The following is a 21,450-nucleotide window of genomic DNA, read 5'->3' on the forward strand; positions in this document are numbered from 1 at the left end:
GAGAATCAAGAAAAAAAATTTTTTTTTTCGGCGCTGTACGACGCACCGTTACCGAAATCTGAAAAAAATTACTAGCGCGTATACTTTCGAAAAATTCGATTTCATCGATTTTTCTAAAGTAATAAATAGGCAGCTTTTGGTACCCATAATACGGATCCATCTTAACGTAGTTCATCTAGCTCGATTAAATTAGTGGGTAGGCGTCGCGGCTAAATATTTTTGCGAAACGCCGATCGAAATCTTTGGCCCGGGTACCACCGGAAAAACTGGTACCGCCTCGAAATGTCACGCTCCTCGGGTTCGTTAGAATCGTAAAACGGAAATTTATGCTTCGAATTCTGCTTCGACTTTTCACCATGTCGAAGAACGTTTCTAATTAAAGCCGTGTGCGTGTAGCGTACGCGCCATATTTTATTTTGTTTTGACGTGTGATACTTTTAAATGCGTCTAATATTAGTTTCGGGCCCGCAATGGGTCCCGAACCCCAGAAAAGGAAGCTTAAAAATTAAAAGTGACGACGTTGGTCCTCCGTGACCATTTATTAGTCAGTTCCGACCGGAAATTGACATTTTAAATGTCTCTGTGGCCGTTTGTTTTGCTTTCTTTGTTATCATCTACTTAGAAAAGTTGACAACAAAACCATTATACTCGATTTGGGATATCGCTTAGATAAGGCCACAACTTGTAGCTCTGTATCTTTTTTACTTTTACTTTTAATTTAGTTTGAAGCTTTTTTAAAAAATTGTTCGCTAGTACAAAAGAAAATCTTTTATTTTGACGTTGATGTTGATTATATCAAAAATGTGACAATTGCCCGCCAAGATTTCATAGAAGGCCTGTGAATCGATATTCAGGTGTCTCCAGGAATAAACTAATAATCGTCCATATTGAAAGCGAAAAGAGATTTTTAAAAGGCTTGCCAACCTTTCGCATGTTTTTGAAGACTATTTTGGTGAAATGATAAAATGTCTTTCGACTGATTCAGTCAGTGAAGTTTCAGTCAAGCTCTGAAGAAGCCAACAGGATGATTGGCGAAACGTCAGCAGTTTTATAAAAAGTATTACAGTAGCCTGTGGAAGTTTCTTTGAAAAATTTAGGAATTGCTTGAATCGCAAGATTGTCAGAAACCGATTTGGAGCCAAATTTTCAGCCCATTGAAGAAGAGGCATGACAAGAAAGACAAATGGGATCTGCGATTCCTTTATGAAGGTCTATGGACATCTCTGGAACGAAGCAAGAGAAAATTCTTCAAACCATTTCCTAAGCCTTAAGATAATTAATCAAAATGTTCAAAAACTTAAATCGATTTTTTACACATTCGTTTTCTTTTTAACGCATTCCTCATACAAATTACCATTCACCGTATTCACGGTTTCTGTATTCGCGGCATATTTCTCGAACACATATCCCGCGAATGAAGAGCTTTTACTGTAGTGCCACTGTGCTGCGCACATCGCCATGTCATTGCTAGGTAATTCCTACAGAATTTATGTGCCCACAAGTGAAAGGATTTATAAGAAGGTATAACATAACAGTCAAAGTCAGTTAAGTTTCTGTTTAATCAAAGAAATTAAAGCAGTGATACCATAGAAGCAGCGAAGAGCAGTCCAGTATATCATTAAAGAAGAGGAGGAAATGGGGATCTTGGCTATTTGATCGATTGGGCCGCCGACCGGCAATGCCATAAATCCCGGGCAGCATTTCATAAAAATCAAATCACCAGCGTTGGTATGTGTAACCTAAGAAGGGCAAAACCCAAGATAAAACATTCTGCGACCACACCGCCAGCTAAAAATTATGACGATTATTCAGTTTAGTTGATTGTTTCTCTCTGCACGTGCAAAAATTTTATGAGCCGCATCAATCTTACTCTGAACAAAAACCTTATTGAGGCAACTTGAGATGAACTCCAACCACAATGTCTCAATTTCGCCGAACTACATCAACAATGTTCCGTGTATTCCCCTGGGTTGGGTAATTTTAAAAAGTAGTTCTTCGTTCTTTCTCTCTACTGTACGTATGCTTATGGCTTGTCGATTACTTTTTGCTTTATTGGAACTAATAAAGAGATACAATTGATGAATGATATTCCTATTTTTCTATATCCAATTAGTCCTTTTTCTAGTACAACCCATACTACTAAAATTTTATCGATGTTCGTTTTATTTCAGTTTTTTTGTTGCATATTCTACGTATCTTTTTTTTTCATTAACGCTATTATTTTCTATCCTTTTAAAATGTTTGCTTATGTCGATACTTTTGGATGTCTTCAGATATCTTCACAAATATTTATGACATTCTTATTGATCATCATGTCCGGATCGCAATCGGTACAACTGTTTCTGTGGATACTTAAACAACTTCGTTGAGTAAACTTCCATTTTCCACTAATTTGTATTCTTCAAATTCTATTTTAGGATCCTAATTTAATGGCGTCATAATTTTTGAATCTCATTTCGTTACTATGGAGACCAATTCGAAGGCGACTTGGACTAAAAAAGGGCGCCTTTTCATGTATACTACGATTTTCAGGCCCATTGTTGGGTCGTAAAATAGAACTTTTAAAAGATTGAGAGATTATTTAATATTATTTGGCAATATACATCAAACTGCATCAAATTTTACCCACTTACTAACTTATTGTAAATCGATTCAGTAAATGGGCCTGTGACTTCATAATTTTCTTATTTATGGTTAAATCTGTCTCGCCCATGCGTGCGTTTTCACTTTCGGTCACAATACGGTCCGCAGATAATTGAAGTTGTGCTCGCGCATACGTCTTGTTTATTAGTAAACAATTGATCTCGTAGATCCCACCGAGCTATCATTTCGTTAGGGTCCCATTTTAACGCACGCACACACTCGCGAGGTCTATGTTTCCATTGACTTTCGAGTTGTCTTCCTTGTCGGACGGTCGCGTTCCGCGTCTCTAGCCAATCGTGCGCCAAGGGTCGACGGTGGTACTTTGCAGTGGTAGTGTACGAAGATGTGCCGCGGGTGTTTATGAAAAGTCGATTCGGCGGTACAGCCCAATTCTTTTTTCGTTCGTCGTTTACACGTAACCGAGTCGCATTTTTTAATAGACGGTACCGCGAGCCGGTACTACCTGGGTAATAGTCGAAACTGAAGAATATTAGAGTTATTTTTAATATAAATATAATAGGGCAATGGACAATTGGACTTTTTTTAAATGTAGTTTTCAGTAGTAGTACCGGCTAGTACTAAGTAGGAGTAGTAATAATTTGAGATAAAATATTGGTGGTACTAAACGAGCAAGTTATAGTTAAACCTTGCGTATTTTCAGTATTTAAGTACAAACGTGAAGTTTCTTGCTATAGATTTTTCTAACTATGGCGCCTGGAGCGACGGTAATACTATGCGTTGCAAAAGCGAGACACACGTGATGCCCCAAAGGCGTAAATTACATAAATTTACACCTCTCGCCGCAATTTGTTTTCACTTTTTACTGACTTTTCTCACGTTCGAACGTTATACGGGCGACCTTTACTTCTTAAATTGCCGTGTGTCGGCGATTTTTACCCACTTAACGGCACAGAATTCGTATTCCCTAAACGGACTTGATCGTTGCGACACATTCGAACATACTGAGCGTTAATTAACGACGTCGCTTATTCAAAATTTGCCCACACGCGAAAAAACCGCTGACATTTAACGAGACAATTCAATTCGGAGGTGTAAGTACGGTACTATCGCCTTAACGAACAAGTGCGGTAGTCCCACGTTTTCATTAATCGATCTAACTGTTTAAACAAAAGCTACCACCCACGCGGTCAGACGTAGCAGGACGCGATTAAGCTTTAAAGTTCCTGCTGAGCTCCGTTGGCACAATACTCGATTCAATTCATTAGACATTCTCTCGTAACTGACGTGTTGTGGGGAATTGCTTCACTGTCAAATGCCTTACGTCGTAAGATTTTGTATGTCTCAAAGTATATCGTCTTTTGGACGGCAATTATAGAAATAGCAGGCGGCTGTGATAGCTTGTGGTGTCCATGACAACCGAGCAATCTTTTATATGTATCTTCATGATAGTGAAAGCTAGAGTCCTTAATATTCTTCGCAGACAAGAGCAAGCAGTTTGAAAAAAATCCCTCTTCTGATCCATCGTGAATTATCCTTTATTTGATATTATACATCTCTTTTCAGATTTATACTTTTTGAATTCCTGAAGACATTTAAATCTTCAAGTACGCAATCTTAGACATTACACTACCAGTTTTTTTTTGTTTATTTTGCAATATTTAAATCTCATTCTACAAATAAACCAATTGGAGGTTATGATATTATGATATTGGTTTCATTTTGTTCTAGTTTTGTTTTCAGTTTATCCAAAGTACCAATAATCTGGTTTTGATAAAAGGAATATGTTTTCCTTCTTATCAAATCTTGGTCACCATTGTCCATAATAATGGAAATTTGGAACCTAGGGGTTTTTGCTAGATTTTTGGAAAAAAGTGTTGAAATAAGGCTAGCGAAATTTGTTTTTCGGCAAGATTTAATAGGATAGGATTTTTTTAGTAAAGATTTACGAAAAGCTCGATATATTCTTTTAGAAAGCAAAAAAACGTGTATTCTTAAAATCGTGTTCAAAAGACTTCTTTTGTACATTCTTTGATTGATGAGCCTTATTTTTACGTCTATGCTTTTTTTGAAAATTCTGGCAAAGCTTGGAAAAAAAATCAGTTGGTATCTGTATATTTAAAGTCCCAGGTCGAGTGAAACGAATATATTGCAAACATATTTCAAAATCAAAGTATTAGTTTTGGTTAGTTTTGTTTCCATATTAGTTTCAAATCAAAAATACATATCTTTTTATAATGTGTTATGGTTAATTGATATTAATGTTAGGTTTTATGCAAAATTGCAATGCATAGAATCTAAAATTCTCCTTTTAAATAACATAATTTTTTAACGGTGAACAATACTACACTTTGTTACATACAAGAAATAACAATATTATTAACAATAATTGATAAATGTAGATCTGATATAAGGAGTGTATTATGTTAGTATAAATTTATAAATGTATAGAGAAAATGACGAATTCGTTTTTTTATTAACTTAATAGTAAATAAATATGGGTATAAAATAATATAATTACCCATATTTATAATTAAAAAAAAAATGCTAATTTACCTAATGGTTGCCATATAAATTACTACTTTCGCTGATGTATGTTTTCACACCCTAATTTTGATTTTTGCTAAGGACGCGTTATACTATGAGACGGTGAGATTGAAAATCACTACGTTTTTTTCTTTCATTCAACAATTCAGTGTTAACAACAATATCCTTTATCGAGGATATTGGCGTTTTTGTAAGTAGGCAAGTTTCTATTAAAGCTTCTTATTTAATGAATTCTCTAATGCATCTGCTAGTGTTGGTCGGCAGCTACTTTATTCGCCTCTGTCTTGTCCCTTACCTATGAATTGAATGAATTGGTTCTCGGGTCGACCCAGTGACAATAGATAAAAAGGGCGTAATTTTTGGAGAATTGTTCGTCCAAAGTCGAAACGATATACTTTGAGACACACTTTACTTACTTATTAAGGTGTCTCCCTCCATCTTCCCATTCTCACGAACTTATTTTCACTTTAAATTTAAATTTTTATTTTCGAACAGGTGGTGGGTATTACAGCGGTACGACGCGATGGTCTCCAAGCAATTTGCTTCGCGTTGTAGCCGTCACCGAAGTAGTTAATTAATTACGACGTTAATACACTTGAACGCAAAACGGACATGCGTCATTTAATTTTCGCCAATTATGTAATTCAACGTGTTCACGGCTGTGGTGCAATTTCGCCCGCGGTACCACCACTTTCGGGCAGCGCTCAATCTAACTTATCGTAATTGCTTAATTACCTAAAGTTGTTTGGAACGATTTAATTTTAGTTTGAATACTAATGTTCTAATTGGTCCCATTCGTCACCATTTCGCTTCTTCTGTGATTGCTTTCCGTCTCTCCGGACAAGGCCGGCTAACATATGGCTGTAATTTTTATCGATCGATGTGTACCATGGTAGTACCGAATCGTTAGTGCTCGTCGACGGTCGCCGTTTGACGGTAGCCAAGTAGTACCACTTAAAAAAAATGCGTCTCGGTTGCGAAAATAATTACGTCTCGCTTTAAGAACACCAAGATGATCCAGTTCGCGTCGACTTTCGCCAGCTCCTTACGAAACAATGACGTACTGTCGCCGAAGCCGAAAAAACGTACCACCCAACACGCCAAATGTAACGGAGCCGTTCACGGTCACGGAAATTATAGTAGTACTGCCGCGGACCACGTCGACGGTAGCCCTTTGCAGAGGACGCCCTCCAAAAAATATCCCACGGCGGTACCGACCAAAAAAAGTAACAGCTCGGAAAACTTTAGCGAAACCGACTCCTTAGACTCGGTGGACAATAAGCAAAAAGTACCGCCGAGCCCCATTCAGAGAACCTCGTCATTGAGGGCGTCCAAGGGCGCCGGTAATAAGCCTCCGGTACCGCCGAAACCGAAGCCAGCTAGCGTTAGCTCGGAGAATTATAGCGAGTCCGACTCCACCGAGTCCGTGGAAAACAAATCCAAAAGTCAGGCGGTACCGAAGCAGAACGACATTTGCGCCAGGTTGTTCCAGAGCGGTACCAAAGCGTCGAACGCCAAGTCTAGGCATTTGGACGTGTTCGAATCGGCGGAGACCAATTGGATCGGCGGACTGAGGAGAAACCATGACGAGAGGAAAAAATCTAACGCTGGGGACGATGGTACTGGCAGTACTTTCGAACGGGGGCGGAACGGTTCGTTTCGGCGATCTGCGAAGATGGATAATCAGACCCCGATAATGCAGATCCGCGGCAGCTTTAGGAAAAGTATTCGCAGAGGTAAAACTAAACCGGTGGAGTACCATGAATTGGCGTGCACGAGCACCTACAGAAGAATGGCAGGATTTTTCCATAGTACCGACAAGGCTAACACTTTTAAAGATCTCCAGGAGTTGCTGCGACAAAAAACCAATCGGGTAAGGATTACGAAATGGTTAACTTATAGGGTTGTAGTTGGTTTTTATGCGTCAAAAGCCAACTTTGAGACAGTTTATCGCTGGAGTTTCGGTAATCGATTCGATATGACGAGTTGTTTTATTTGCTCTGCTGAATCGTTAAGCATTTGGTAAACGTGGCAGATGGTAATAGGTTTCAGACCGGCACGGAATATAATGCAGGAGTCGTACCATAACACCAATCGCGAAATTTTGATTTGGGTTATCTTGACGCAGACCGGGAAGCTTTTAACCGGAACGTCTGATGTTGCATTTCGCGTGAGCTTTAAATAGATTTGGGCGTCATAAGAATAATATAGCGATCTAAATTTATGTTAACGATTTAATTGCGAATGTCCGACAAGGGATACTATAATAGAATAAGGAAATAGAAAATGTCGATGCGTACAGCAGTCGGCGTCATTCGAAAAGTGTAATAATGGCGGCAAAGGCGATCACGGCATCGTCTAAATATGGCAAAATGGCGCATTTGTACGATGTCGGTTAGTGGGTCAACGGCGACAGAGCCAAGGTCTGTGCTATATACGGCGTGGCGCAGTATAAGTGAAAATGCACGGACCAACACGCATCTGAGGTCCGTGTCCGACACAAAAAAATGCAGCTTTATACCTACGTTTCGTGTTATATATTCAAACAGAACGCCCTATTTTTTAACTCATCCGTTTGGAGTTTTCGAAATAAAAATTCTATGGCTTCTGTTTTTTTTTCATTGGTTTAAATGTTATTAATAATAAATATATTTATTTTGAAATAATTCATACAAACTTATAGGGAGTAGAAAGTTAGATCACATACAATCGTAAATTGTAACATGGACTGCAAAAAAGGAGCTGAAAGCTGAAATAAATATATTCACAAGCCTGCAAAGTTATATTTAAACTACCTAAAAACAAATTATATATATGTATGTAATTTATTTAGCAGAGAAGAGAAAAGCTGAAATATGAATGAAACAAAAAAGAGATTTTTCATTCTTTTCTTAGAAATTACAAAATCTTTTAGTAAAGCTAGCACATTATTATAATGCTTATAAATATTAAAAAAACACCCTATTTTAAAAAGTACTATTCTCTTTCTGAGGTGAAGATATAAATCCTCTAGACCTTAAAATTAAAGAATGGACATTTCTCCTATAAGATATTTTATTTGTCAAGTACGGGGGACAGTTATAAAACACAATTTTATGAAAAAAATGCAGAGAACTATTGCTCACATTAAGCATTTGCATCTTTTAGGAGACTACTGGATAAAATTTTGGTTTGTGAAAATAAATCGGAGGTAACTCTTCTCTGCTTTCTCCATTCTGTTTCTATCTATTTTAGCTAGATTAGATACATGTATATAATGTTACAATACAATTTTTTGACTAAAAAATAAGCTTTCGTAAATTAGTATCAAGTTAAAGAGCCAAATTTCTAGTTATTGCCATAAAAATTTATAATCATGTTCGCCTATACCAGATCTTAGTACTTAACGAAAACCAAAACTTATCTGCATTTATTATTATTTTGCGAATGTAGAAGAAAATTGTTTAAATCATTACTAGCATTGGCATCAGACCGATCGTTAGGGAAAAGAGAATAGAATAGTCGACTTAAAAGTAAGTGATGTATTTTAAACAGTGCCGCAGTTATTAGTGTAAATCTTAAACGACAAGGATCCTAAGATACACCCTTGCGGCACCATACTAGTTCTCTAAGTAGAGATTAGCAGGCTGTGTTTTTTACATTTTGGATTTGTTGGTAATACAACTTTTGATCAAATCAATAAAATTACTAGTAACAGTTACAAGTTCTGGTATGTTGAATGACCAAAGAGCTGCAACAACCAGGTACTCTAAACGATATCTCGAATGGTGATAGTCTCCAATTTTTTTTTATCAATCGTTGATGCTGAAATTTGCTACGTTTCGCTGCAAATTTCACTTACAGAATTTAAATACTTTCCAAGTATCGGTTAAATTAAAGCGACATATATTTTAAGTTTATTTAATTGTTAAGGTTTAGGTTTTACAAACCTCACAAACTAAAATTGTCATAATGTACAGGGAGTTCCATTTAAAAATTACAATTTTTATCACTTTTGAGACAAAAATTTGTAAATTATCTGGTATAATTTTATTATCTATTGGTTTTTGTCGTGTTTGTTGCAAATACCGCAAGGAAAAACGAAAAAATGTTGAAAGTATTTTGGAAAATATAAACAACGCTTAAGCAATATCCGAGGAGCATATTTACCTAGTTGTAAAACTTTCGGAGCGAATCGACTGCTGAATAGCACTTTGAACCCATGGTTATATGTAGGTCGCTCGGGGCATCGAATGGCCATAAAATTATTTTATGCCGACAGTTGTTATTAGGTTTTATTTTTCACTAAAATTCGAACTTGTTGTGCGGTAATTAGCAAACCGTGGGAAGTAGTTAGCTTTAATAGGACAACTTACCACTTTTTCGCCTTCTATTTTTCAAGAATATATATACAATGGCACTTTGTAAGGACCGGTCCAAAAAATATTCTGTTTAACTTATTTATCATAGAGAAAACTAATGAAAAAGAGAGTTGCAAATTTCCATAGCAAATATCGAAACTGTATTCATTCTCGCAATCATGACTGGATGAACTAATTTTCTGACGCTAGATGGCGTTACCATAAAATTTTAAACAAAATTATATAAAACTGCCATGCTTCCTAATTAATATCGCTTTCTCCAGGTAGAGGAGTATCAACGAAAAATACATATCATATATATGATTAGAAAATTTTAGGCAGCTAGAGCTTTAGAAACATAGAGAAGACATTGTCTAAGAAATAAAACTGAGGATAATGATATTTTATAATGCTTTAATAGTCAACGAGTAAAGGAATAAAATGAATGTGTAAGATTAAATAGCAGATATCAATATCAGTGTAAGAAGGAAATTTTTAAAGAATTTTCAAATTTGCATAAATAATGTTGGGCGATATGAAATGATATGATATGATATGAATGATATGAATTATGAAATCAGATAAATAAAATTAAGTTATTTGATTGTTACATCGAAAGAATTAAACAAAACTTTGTTTTTATCGGGCATTTTTTAAAAGTAAGCAATACAAATTAAAAGTCATATACCTACAATTTAAACGTAAAAATTGAAAAGACATCTAAAAATAATGTAAGTAAGTTATGATATTTTGATAGATTTGCAACTCATTTTTTTTATTCTGCACCAAAAGATAATACATAGAAAAACCCTACATTTTTTGTATTTATGTAATTTTTTTTTCTGTTTAAGATTTAGCTGTAGCAAAATATAAACACCTTGTACGGATGCATATATATTTTGAACTCTACACACATAATGAAGCCAAAAAATGATTATATTTGATTTTGAAACGAAATCAAACTAAGAAAAGAAATGTTAAGAGGCAATTTAGTTAACTATACAATAACCCCAGTTTCAATTCACCTTTGCGTTGGAGTTGTGGTTCATTTTTCCTAATATGATGTGAACACACATAGTGTAGAACACACAATAATCAATCAAATGGTTTTATTTTTTTAATTGAGTAGTTTTCTGGTTTTCTGCGCGAATCACGAATCGATTCTGATTAATAAATACCCAACGTTTTGTCTTTTTTCAACTACCCAGCGAAAAGGCGTACAAAATTCATAACTATTTTTCTTTTTCTGGTTTCAATATAGTATCCATATAGTAGGCTATCGCATGCTTATTCTAGTAAAGCAAACTTTCTCCGGATGAGGATGTCCAGCCTTCGTACTCTGGATATTCTTTATGTGTTTATTTCAGAATGTTCTTCCTATTTCAACCCATTTTGTCACGTCTTTGATTCCATTTTGTTTTCTAAGGAATTTTTTACTATGATTAGTGATTTTCTTAACACGAATCTTGCTGTTTTAATTGTCACAGTGTGCATCAATTGCATGGTCTTTCTGGTATATGATCTTGTTTCTAGCTGCTCTTTTATATATCCTTCTTATTTGTTTTTACATATTTGTCCTTACATATCATATCTTTTAGAGAAGCTTTCGTGATTTGTACTTCCTTTTTCCAATTTCAATCGTTCGTTAAATCTCCATTGATGTTAGGTATCACGTTTAATAACTTAACTTCTTGATTGAAAAGCTAGGTTATCCTCTCAGCGCATCATCCGAATAGCACACTACAGCTTTCCTTAACGTAAAGCAATTTGTTAAAATGTTGGACTTCTTGAATCGTTAATTGGTAACTCTCTTTTCATTAGTTTCCTCCCTGATACATTCAACACAATTTTTTGTTTCTTCGACAGGCAAAGTCGGAAGAACACTTAGAAAAGGAAAGGCGATGGCTGGACTCCGAGAGGGTGTGGCTAATGCACCGGGGCGGATTTACTGCGGCCAAAAAGGAAACCGACCCCAACGCCGTGGAGCCTGGGAAAATCCGCATCTGTCTTGAGGAGACCGATGACGTACTAAGCGTCGACGAAGACGATATAGAGCGGGTACGTGGTGGTACTTTTTCTTGTACTGCAATTATTTAATACGTTTCCAATCTAGGCGAATCCTCCGCAATTCGACAGAGCGGAAGACCTAGCGGCACTAAGACACCTTAACGAATCGAGTGTGTTGCATACCTTGAGACAACGTTACTCTACCAATTTGATTCATACCTATGCGGGAAGCGGTACCCTTCTGGTCGTCAACCCCATGGCGCCTCTAGCCATATACTCCGAAAAGGTCATTATTCCTGAACTGCCGCACGTAGCGGGTACTAGTTTGGTAATTTTTCAGGTAGTGGCCCTTTTCAAAGGGTGCAAATCCGAGGACATGCCGCCGCACATTTACTCGATGGCTCAGTCGGCCTATCAGAACATGTTGTCGAGCCGCAGGGACCAGTCCTTAGTCTTTCTCGGCCGATCCGGCTCCGGAAAAACCACCAACTTTCGCCACTGCGTTCAGTACCTTGTGACCGCTGCCGGTACCGTCAATAACGTGCTCAACTTGGAGAAGTTGACGGCCCTTTGGACCGTCCTCGAAGGTTTCGGCAACTGTAAGACGGCAATGAACACCAACGCTACCAGATTCACTCAGATATTTAGCGTCGACTTCGACCAGAGCGGCGCCATAGCTTCGGCCAGCGTTCAGATTCTCCTGCTAGAGAAAACGCGCGTCGTAAGGAAAGTGGAAAGCGAAACGACTTTCCACATTATGCATAGACTCCTTTGCGGTGTCGAGGGTCATCTTAGGAAGGAATTATACCTGGACAACATTTCCGGGAACGAAAATAACTTCTTTATGAGTCTACTGCAGAAGCACGAGGATAAGCAGAGAGCGCAGCAGGAGTTCGTCAAAACTTGCGGCGCCCTGACCGTGTTGGGGGTAACCGACGCCGAACAAAAGGTGTTATTCTCGGTGTTGGCTGCCATTTTTCATTTGGGATGCGCCGGAGCAGTTAAAGGTATCATTTTTCGTAAATGTGCCTTTTAGATTAAGACAGTTTATTTTGCAGTCGGCAGCAACACTCGTTACCAATTCGCCCATCCGCAATGCGCTCAAAGGGCGGCGAATCTTTTAGGCACGACCGTAGAAGAATTATCGCGAGTCGTGTTTGGTCTCGCTTCGGGAGGCATGGTTACCCCTAACGCACCAAGGGCACCTTTTAGGACGCCGTCGCCAACTGAAAAGGGTCTCGAAAGAGAAGCCGTTGGTATCGAAGCAGTAGAAGGGATGGCGATGGGTCTCTACTCAGAAGTGTTCAACTGCGTCGCGAACCTGATCAACAGATCTATTTCTGCCAATAGCTACACCGCGACGTCAGTTCTTCTGATTGACGCTCCGGGTTTTCAGAACCCGGCCACTTGCGGTCGTCAGACCGGCGCATCTTTCGAGGACCTCTGCCATAACTACCTCCAAGAGAGACTCCAACTACTCTTCCACCACACAAACTTGGTGGCGCCGAAAGATCGCTACGTCCAAGAGAACGTAGAGTTTACCTACGACCAGAACGAAAACGAGAACCTGATCAATCCGCTGCCCCTGGTCAATCTTTTAGACAAAACAGCCCAAAATACGGTGATAAGGACCTCGCAAACGGATCTTCGCGAAACGGACAGAAGGGGCCTGCTGTGGCTTTTAGACGAAGAGTCTCTCTATCCGACCGGCAGCGACGATTCGTTCTTGGAAAGGTTGTTCACGCACTACGGAGAAAGGGACCATCAGTTGTTGCTGCGGAAAGCGCCGGGCAATAGTCAGTTTATTCTGCAGCACCTGCAGGGCACAAACCCTGTACTCTACAGTGCGAAGGGGTGGCTCAAACAAAGCAGGGAGAATCCCGTCGCGAGGACGGCTGTTGCGATTCTTCAGGAAAGTTGCAAGTAAGTTAAATCTCCTATATTCGGTGGCGAGGATCCTCATAGGTGTTCCGAGTCATACTTATACCAAATTAATGTGCCTTAGTTTGCAGTTAGTCTCAATTTTTGCCTCTCTTTGATCGCAAACATATCCCAAAAAAAATGAAGGGCGATTGTGAATTTATAGTCGATCTTTAATGAGCGAATATTTCTTTTCCTTTGGGAAGTTCCTTTTTACAATTTCCTACAGGTGACGTTTTGCTCTGACCGATGCACCCTTTAGGCGCTTTCTATGTGTACTAATGATACTCAATAAGTTCCCTGGTTCATTTCAGGGAAGACATTAGTAAATTGTTCGTCGCAGTGAGAGGTTTGGGCGCGTCGAGTTTCAGCGGCTCCGTGGTAGGACTGGACGGTTCCCAATCATTGAGGAGGGCTTCCAGCATTCGTAGAACGTTCACCGGCGGAACGGCCGCTATCAAACGGAAGAGCGTTTGCCTCCAGACGAAGTTCACGGTCGACGGCCTAGTGGAAACGCTGAGGCGAACGAAGCTGAGGTTCGTCCACTGCGTGCTGCCCCAGCACAACGCCGGACTTTGCGAAGCAAGCGCTTCTTTGATTAACGTGAAGGCGAGCTCCGGTAATTCCGAGGAGGGTCTCATCAACGTGCCTCTGCTAAGATCTCAGGTGAGAAATGGTTTTCACTCAGTTTGGGGTTATCTATTGTCTGCATTAAGGTTGAAATCGTTGATAATCGTTTCATTAAATAATTATTACGTAGTTTTTAGAAGAAAATTATCAATCTACACTGGTTCGCCCAAAGCTTTCGACATGCTTGACCATAGTATTTTGCAACGAGCTTTATAGTATTTTGAAGTCCTCTGAGGATCTGACATTATTATTTCAGACCTGCTTAACAAATCACCCTCAAAATGTGAACTGTTATGGTCGTATGCCATATTTGGAGTCCATCAGAGGTTCATTCTGGAGCCATTAATTTTTTTTAGTATTCATAAAAGACATTGATGTTTTGCATTTGCTCTACGCTGATCATGTAGTATGAAATTACAACGGGCAATCCCTTCAAATGCTTTGTAGTTTGATTCTCTGTAACATGATTATCAACTGAGTACTACTATACTATCGTGTGAAACCCAATGTACTAACTTCATTTGATAAAAAATTGTCTTTTATGTCCATATTTGTCGTATTGTGTTTGTTTAATCATCAGAAAGTTACTTTAATTCAATAGCATTGCAAGTATAAAACTATTAATACTTCGAATACGTTCCAAATAAGAGTTCTCCTTTGTAGTTTTGTCGCCGTACTTTATTGTATTAACTACACACCTGTCTGACAGCGTGTTCCTCGAAAATGAGATACCTGATCAATTACTATGTGAAAACTTTTCACTTGTATCAATAGCTGAGAGCTGTAAATAAGCAGAGCTCCCCTGTATTTCTAAACCTGTTAATATCAAATAGATTCTTCAAGCATGTTGCAAAAAATAAATTTTCTTGTTCCAAGGAATAGGTTAAGACATCCTATGACTTTTCTTTTGCTATCCAAAATACTAATGTCGTAAATATTCGCGGCCTAATAGAATTTGCCGTACATATAACAAATGCAGGGACCAATGTGATATGTACAGCTGCCACTTATGCGTTGCATTTGCTAGAATTTATAGTTTTCTCTTCTCTTCTTTTCTGAGTTTTTTTTTCTTCCGGTGGCACTGTAACGTTTTTATTTGCTCTATAATTGGAATTGTGCTGTTGAGTGTATATAAATAAATAAATAATGGACCTATAGGGCGTCCTAAAGTAATACAAATGTTGCGAATGTCATTGTTACAGATCAGAGGAGCTCAGATTTTAGACTCTGTAAGGCTCTATAAGCAGGGTTTCCCGAGTTTCATGCCTCTGGCCGAGTTCCGCAGAAAATTCGGGATACTCGCTGGCGAAACCAAGGCGACCACTTCGGTACTGGATGAACGGAGAGCGGTGGAGGACATGGTGCTCGCGATGGATCTGGAAATGTCCAGCTACAGAGTGGGACTGAGTCAGGTGGGTACTTTAATATTATAGTTATTAATAATTATTACATTTATTCTCCTTTCGTCGCAATAATACTGATTTGAAGAAGATAAGTTCATATGAACATATACATTAAACAAACCTCTTAAATTTTGAGCTGACTGTAAAAATTTGAAGAAAACATTCGTCTATTATATTTTCATGGAAAATAAAAAGTTATCAACATGAAAAAGTACCTTTAGTTGAAAATATTTCGTGCACATTATTAATATCACTATGAAGTCTCTTTTCATAAGTTAAAATAAGGTTCTTATTTGCTCCAACATTTCGATTAAATCCTGAATAACCTTAATCGCAAAAAACATCTTGCTGGTTCCAATTTAATGTCAGGATATCTTTTCTTAATAATGTTCAATAACTAATGTGTTGTTATAGAAAGTTTTCTCATTGATTTGACTGTTTTTATGAAATTAAGATTTTGATTCTTTTATTCTGACGTGACTGCATAAGCACAATACATTGAATTCTAGGTATATCTACCATAACTGCATACCGTTTATATTATTCGACTAATAATTATTACTTGAGAAATAAATTTTCAACCCAAAACTTTTTTCGTAAGTGTAAGTCTACAGATAACGGCGGCAATTGATCTACCCCGTGACGAGTAACAGCTTGCTCATTGTTACAACAGTGTGTGGTCTTTTTCTGGCTTAATGACTGCGACATCACCGGAGTGACGTAATTCGTAGATCGGAATGATCGTGCTGCCGCCTAGTGGTTCGCCGGAACTTGATAGCTTTTTACAATGATACAATGCGTATACACGTAGAGAGAAAACGGCAGCAAATTTTAATGTCCATGGTTGGGTCAGGACTTTACCGGGTTGTTAATAAGCATCCGCGCATCATAGAATTCGAAATTGTGCGTGTATCGAAGAAAGTTTGTGCAATTCGAGACGCATGAATACGCGATTTCTCGCATTTAAATGCCCTTAATTTTGTTTGTTTTTTTTTTTTTTTTAATAGATGATTGCATGTTGCTCGTTTCGTCGCGCTTCGTCAATATGCACGCATTTCCTTTTCCGTTACATTGCATATAAATGGTTAAATCTGACGTTGACGTGTACTGTCAAGTCTATAGGCTATTTCAGAACAGTGTAGAGTAATAAATTCAATCCAGTTTCGCTCAAATTTTGTGTCGACCATAGGTGATAGATAGAATATCTCACGGCTGATTCAGTAGTATGCGAAAAAGTAATAAATTGTGTTAAAAAGGGTGAACAACTTAAAGGTTATATGGCAAAGTTGCGATAAATTCGATTGATGGTTTTCCGTATCTTATTTTTTACGACTTGCACATCTTCAATCCTTCATAAATTAAGATCACACGAATTCTCATACAATAGAAAGACCAGATTGGAAAATGAAAGTAACGTGACAGCGCTGTTAGTACAGGGAGTTTATTAGAATAATAAATATAATAATAAATATACATAATTATAATTATAAAGACGGATATATAATTGAAATATTAATTATTCGAAGGTCAAGTAAATAAACATTTATATAGAAGTAACAATGATGTAATATGTAATTATAATAAATATATAAATTATAATTGCGCACATACCGTTTTTATAGGGTTTCATTCAAAGTGCTATAGCGGAAGGTGGGAGTACCGTTATATTTTGTTTTGAAACGAAGCCAGAAAGTGGGTATTTCTGTTTTGTGCACTCCGTGTAATTGCACTCAAAACGAGGTTTATTAAAATTTACAATCTCGAGTAGTTTCTTCATTTGCTCAAATTTCGTCCAGTCCAGTCTCTATTAAAAGTGGTTTTTTTCTTCACGAAAATTCATTTCCTTCAAAGTTTTCCAAAAACATTTTATAGCTAGGTATTACTTTCTCTATATATATTAAGTGTGTTCTTCGTCTTATATTTTATATTTTAATTTACAACTTTTTCGTATTAAAGTTATCACTCTCGACGCCTAGAGAAGAAAAAAGGAACTATTACATATAGCAAATGTACACCGTGTGCCAAATAAAACGATCTACCATACAATCTGGAAACCAATAGGAGATACGAAAAAAAGTTTCGAATAAAAGATTCCTGGGCTCTCCCGAAGATTTAAGATATAATAATTTTCAAAATAAATAAGAACTAAAAGTTCAGATTTTCACGAAATTATATATTATGACATGACTATTGTTTCGACAACACCGTGTCTTTATCAAATGTTCAAAATTTGATAACGACACGGTGTTGTCGAAACAATTGTCATGTCATAATATATAATTTCGTGAAAATCTGAACTTTTAGTTCTTATTTATTTTGATAAAAGCGACCTCGGTTGAATATTACAATTTTGTTGATACAGGGTATCCCAAAAGTGCCCCCCCCCCCCCAGATATCAATCTTTGTTACTTTAAATGCACATTTTAATATTTTTTGAATCCTTGGTTAAAATAAAGGTCACATTCTTAAGAAATTCATATTCTAATTTTGCATAGTTTGTTCAAAAATTGGGGTTATGTATGTACTTTTTTTGATTGCCCCATATAAAATTGTGTTGTGACGCTACCGTTACAGGTATTGCAACGAAAATTTAACCACATATTAAGAAAATGATTCACTCACATAATACAATAATCCCAATTAGATGGTGCCGTTTTGGCGAATACAATTAACAAAGTCTCAAGATTTTCAATTGGACCACACTATATTTTTATTCAGATATTAATTCTAGGATAAAGAGGGTAAGTTTGTAATTTATCTTATATTTAAATTTTACTTGCTTTTTGAGATATTCGAAGTTTTAAGATAACACCACCACCACCATAAACATACTTTGACATTTCTGTTTGTTTTTGCGGTTTTTCATATTTCTATTCATAGTCGTCAAGTTTTTTGCTTGTATATATTTTATTTGTATTTTAAATAAGTTATAGTTTTTTGGTTAATCTATAAACTTTAATTATTTATTTTTGTTTTTTAAAATATGAATTCTGAAGTTTAATTAAATCTATTATTGTGTGTAATATAGAATCGATTTTTTGCCTGTATTGTTAGCAATAGGTTTTATTCATATATGTGGAGTATTATATATCTTTAAAAGAAGTAGTATCATGTTTTTTGCTATTTAAAAAATACCTAATATTGCCGACAAGTGACCTAATGTGGGCAATTTTAAATTCAACCAGAATTTATACGGGTGTTATCTTAAACCTCGAATATCTCAAAAATTAAGTAAAATTTAAATATAAGATAAATTACAAAACTTACCTTATTTTTTGTCCTAGAATTGATATTTGAATAAAAATATAGTTTAAAATCCTTAGATTTTGTTAATTAAATTCGCCAAAACGGCACCACCTCTTTGGGACACTCTGTTTAAGCTGAGACGCTTCTGTCAAACTGATTGAGTAGTGTATCATCTTCATAGTCTGTGGTTAAATTTTCGTTGCGATACCTGGATCCGTAGCGTCACAACACTATTTTATATGGGGCAATCAAAATATAAAAAAAAACACATAACCTCAATTTCTGAGTAAAGTATGCAAAATTCGAATAGAAATTTCTTAAGAAAGAGACCATTATTTTAACGAGGGATCAAAAAAATTTCGAAGTATACAGGGTGTTCCATTTAAAATACCAAAGTTGATGTCGGAGGGGACACTTTTCGGACACCCTGTATCAACAAAATTATAATATTTTAAATCTTCGGGAGAGTTCAAGAAACTTTTGTACGAAACTTTTTTTGTATTTCCTATGGGTTTCCAGATCGTATAGTGGATCTTTTTATTTGGCACACGGTGTACACAACACAAATATGAAATGGAAGACCTTAGGAAATGACACCCGAGAATGAAAAGGAGAAAATGTGTGTCAAAAGCAGATGAAAGTTCATTAAATGACGAAGAATATTATGACTTTTTGTAATTATTAAATTATTGTATACATAATGCCTAATTTGTATTTCTGTTAAAGTTCTTTCCTTTTTACGAGAATTCTGCCAAAACACTACCGATCCACAATGAAAATGAATGAAAGAAAGAATTTTGTAATGAAATCAATGCCAAACAAGTGAAGGAGTTTAAGTATCCATCGGGTCACTGTAGTTCCTTTGCATCAAAGATTTTTAATTACTTTACGTGCCCTACCTCCCCTTTACCTTTCCGAAGTAGACCTTAATAAATGTCGATAAGATACTGAAAGTTTCATGCCGATCTATGTGAAAATATTCGACCGCTAACATATAATACCGAAAACGGAATGGTGTGGGAAAATATGTTTAACTGTTAATAAAAGCAAGGAATGAAGCGGTTGACCGTAATTGTCGTTAATTCGCTTAAACCGGTGACACAACTGTCATCAATGATTAAAAATAAAATAAAGCCGTATGTTAATATATTGGCAACACCCGGGATTGTCGTAGATATTGCAATGGGCCCTTTGTAGACAGGGCGTTAAAATATACCGAAAAAGTCTGTACTAATATACCGGATTTCCCAAAAGGACCGAAGCGGTGGCCAATCTAAAAATAATATTTGCAACGTTGCCGGTCTTACAGTTTTTCGTATGGGGTTGTCAAAATATATTTTTTCCATTTAAAGTCAAACATTTGTTTTTAAATCATGGACCTATGATAATGAACAGAAATTTATATGACATTTTTTATCACGTTTGATTTGAAAATAAATGTTATTTTTAAATGAAATAGTTTCGTTTTGATTTCTTTGCGCAATTCGGGATGTTAATTTTTCGATATTTGTGTCTTTAATCTCGTAATATATTCGGTCCTATAAAATGCCGGTTAAAGTGCAAAACAAATTCTGAATATCTAAGTCATTGTTATTAACGTCCCGTATATTTTCTCACTGGGCGTGTGTGTGACAATGGCATTAGTCGTTTGGAAACCCGTAATTATCATTTTAAGTGTCCTGTTATTCCTGGCGGCCTCTTAAATCCTCGACAACTTCTTTCTATGCTAATGACACATGGATTCGGTCCCACTAGTTCTATGCCCATCCCTCGGAGACCGTTTCCCAGTGCTATTGTATTTGCGGTTTCCAATCGCACGTTCGGAGAGAAAGTTTCTGTCTCTTAATTGATCGGAATTTCGTCCGCCTTTGAAAAATATCAAATTCGACTTTTAGCAAATGTTTTTCGACCGGCTTCCTCTTGTCGAACGACCTACAAACGGATTCGGTAGCGTAAACGATTTACCCGAACAAATCTCCGAAAAATGCGCTCCCACATGCCGTTTCGCATTTTAAAACGTTTCCACTTTCACCTTCTTGAAAATAAACGCGTTTCGATGGGCGAGAAATACAAAATAGGCCCCGTCCGAGTTTAACATTTGCGGGCCTTATGGGTTCGCGAATTTTGCTGATGTTTATTTAGAGCCTTTCCAGCGTTGTGGTAATTCGGTTCTGTCTGCGTGGATTCCTTCTCTATCGATTTATTTTATTTAATCCAGCACTTTTGGAATAATCTATTCCCCTACCAATCACTGAACACAGACTACTAAACTATATGTAGGGATCTGTGCACTGAATGTTGTTCTTCTTTTATTTCCGTTGCACAAATTAATATTGCACACGGCTGCTGCGATCATTCGCCCATTGCCGACGTCATTTTCTGTCGTTTCAAACTAATCAGTGACACTTAGAGGCGTTGAACACTCAATATGGCCGCTGACAGTTCGTGAATTCGACTGATTTTAGTTTAGATGTAGTATTTTTACGGCAGAATATGGCTGGATCTCGTTAAATGTTCTGGAAAAAGGAGTTTAATGCATGTAACCAATGAATTCTACTGACTTCAGTTTAGATATAGCATTGTTATGGCAGAATATGGCTAGTTAAATGTTCTGTTAAACGGAGTTTAATGCGTGAAGATCAATGTTTAAAAAGAAAATCGATCCAAGTACAGGTTAGTGTGTGAAATTTATTGGCTTTTTTTTTCAAATAAACATGCACAGGCTACTGTAATGCTATTTACAAAACTTCTGGAAT

At 36.9% G+C, this 21,450-nt stretch overlaps 1 protein-coding gene across 1 annotated transcript in view; it reads left to right on the forward strand.

Moving 5' to 3' along the window:
- Window positions 1-21,450, forward strand: part of LOC132706764 (unconventional myosin-XVIIIa) — a 124,571-nt gene that overhangs the window by 54,171 nt on the left and 48,950 nt on the right. Inside the window, exons 6-11 of the mRNA XM_060678280.1 lie at window positions 11,355-11,546; window positions 11,602-11,781; window positions 11,836-12,502; window positions 12,554-13,418; window positions 13,730-14,081; window positions 15,248-15,457. Of these exons, the coding sequence (XP_060534263.1) occupies window positions 11,355-11,546; window positions 11,602-11,781; window positions 11,836-12,502; window positions 12,554-13,418; window positions 13,730-14,081; window positions 15,248-15,457 (2,466 nt within the window). The remainder of the gene's footprint in view (window positions 1-11,354; window positions 11,547-11,601; window positions 11,782-11,835; window positions 12,503-12,553; window positions 13,419-13,729; window positions 14,082-15,247; window positions 15,458-21,450) is intronic.

Source organism: Cylas formicarius, unplaced genomic scaffold (assembly GCF_029955315.1).
Source record: "Cylas formicarius isolate icCylForm1 unplaced genomic scaffold, icCylForm1.1 PGA_scaffold_8__14_contigs__length_24414737, whole genome shotgun sequence".
In the NCBI taxonomy this organism is placed as follows: Eukaryota; Metazoa; Arthropoda; class Insecta; order Coleoptera; family Brentidae; genus Cylas; species Cylas formicarius.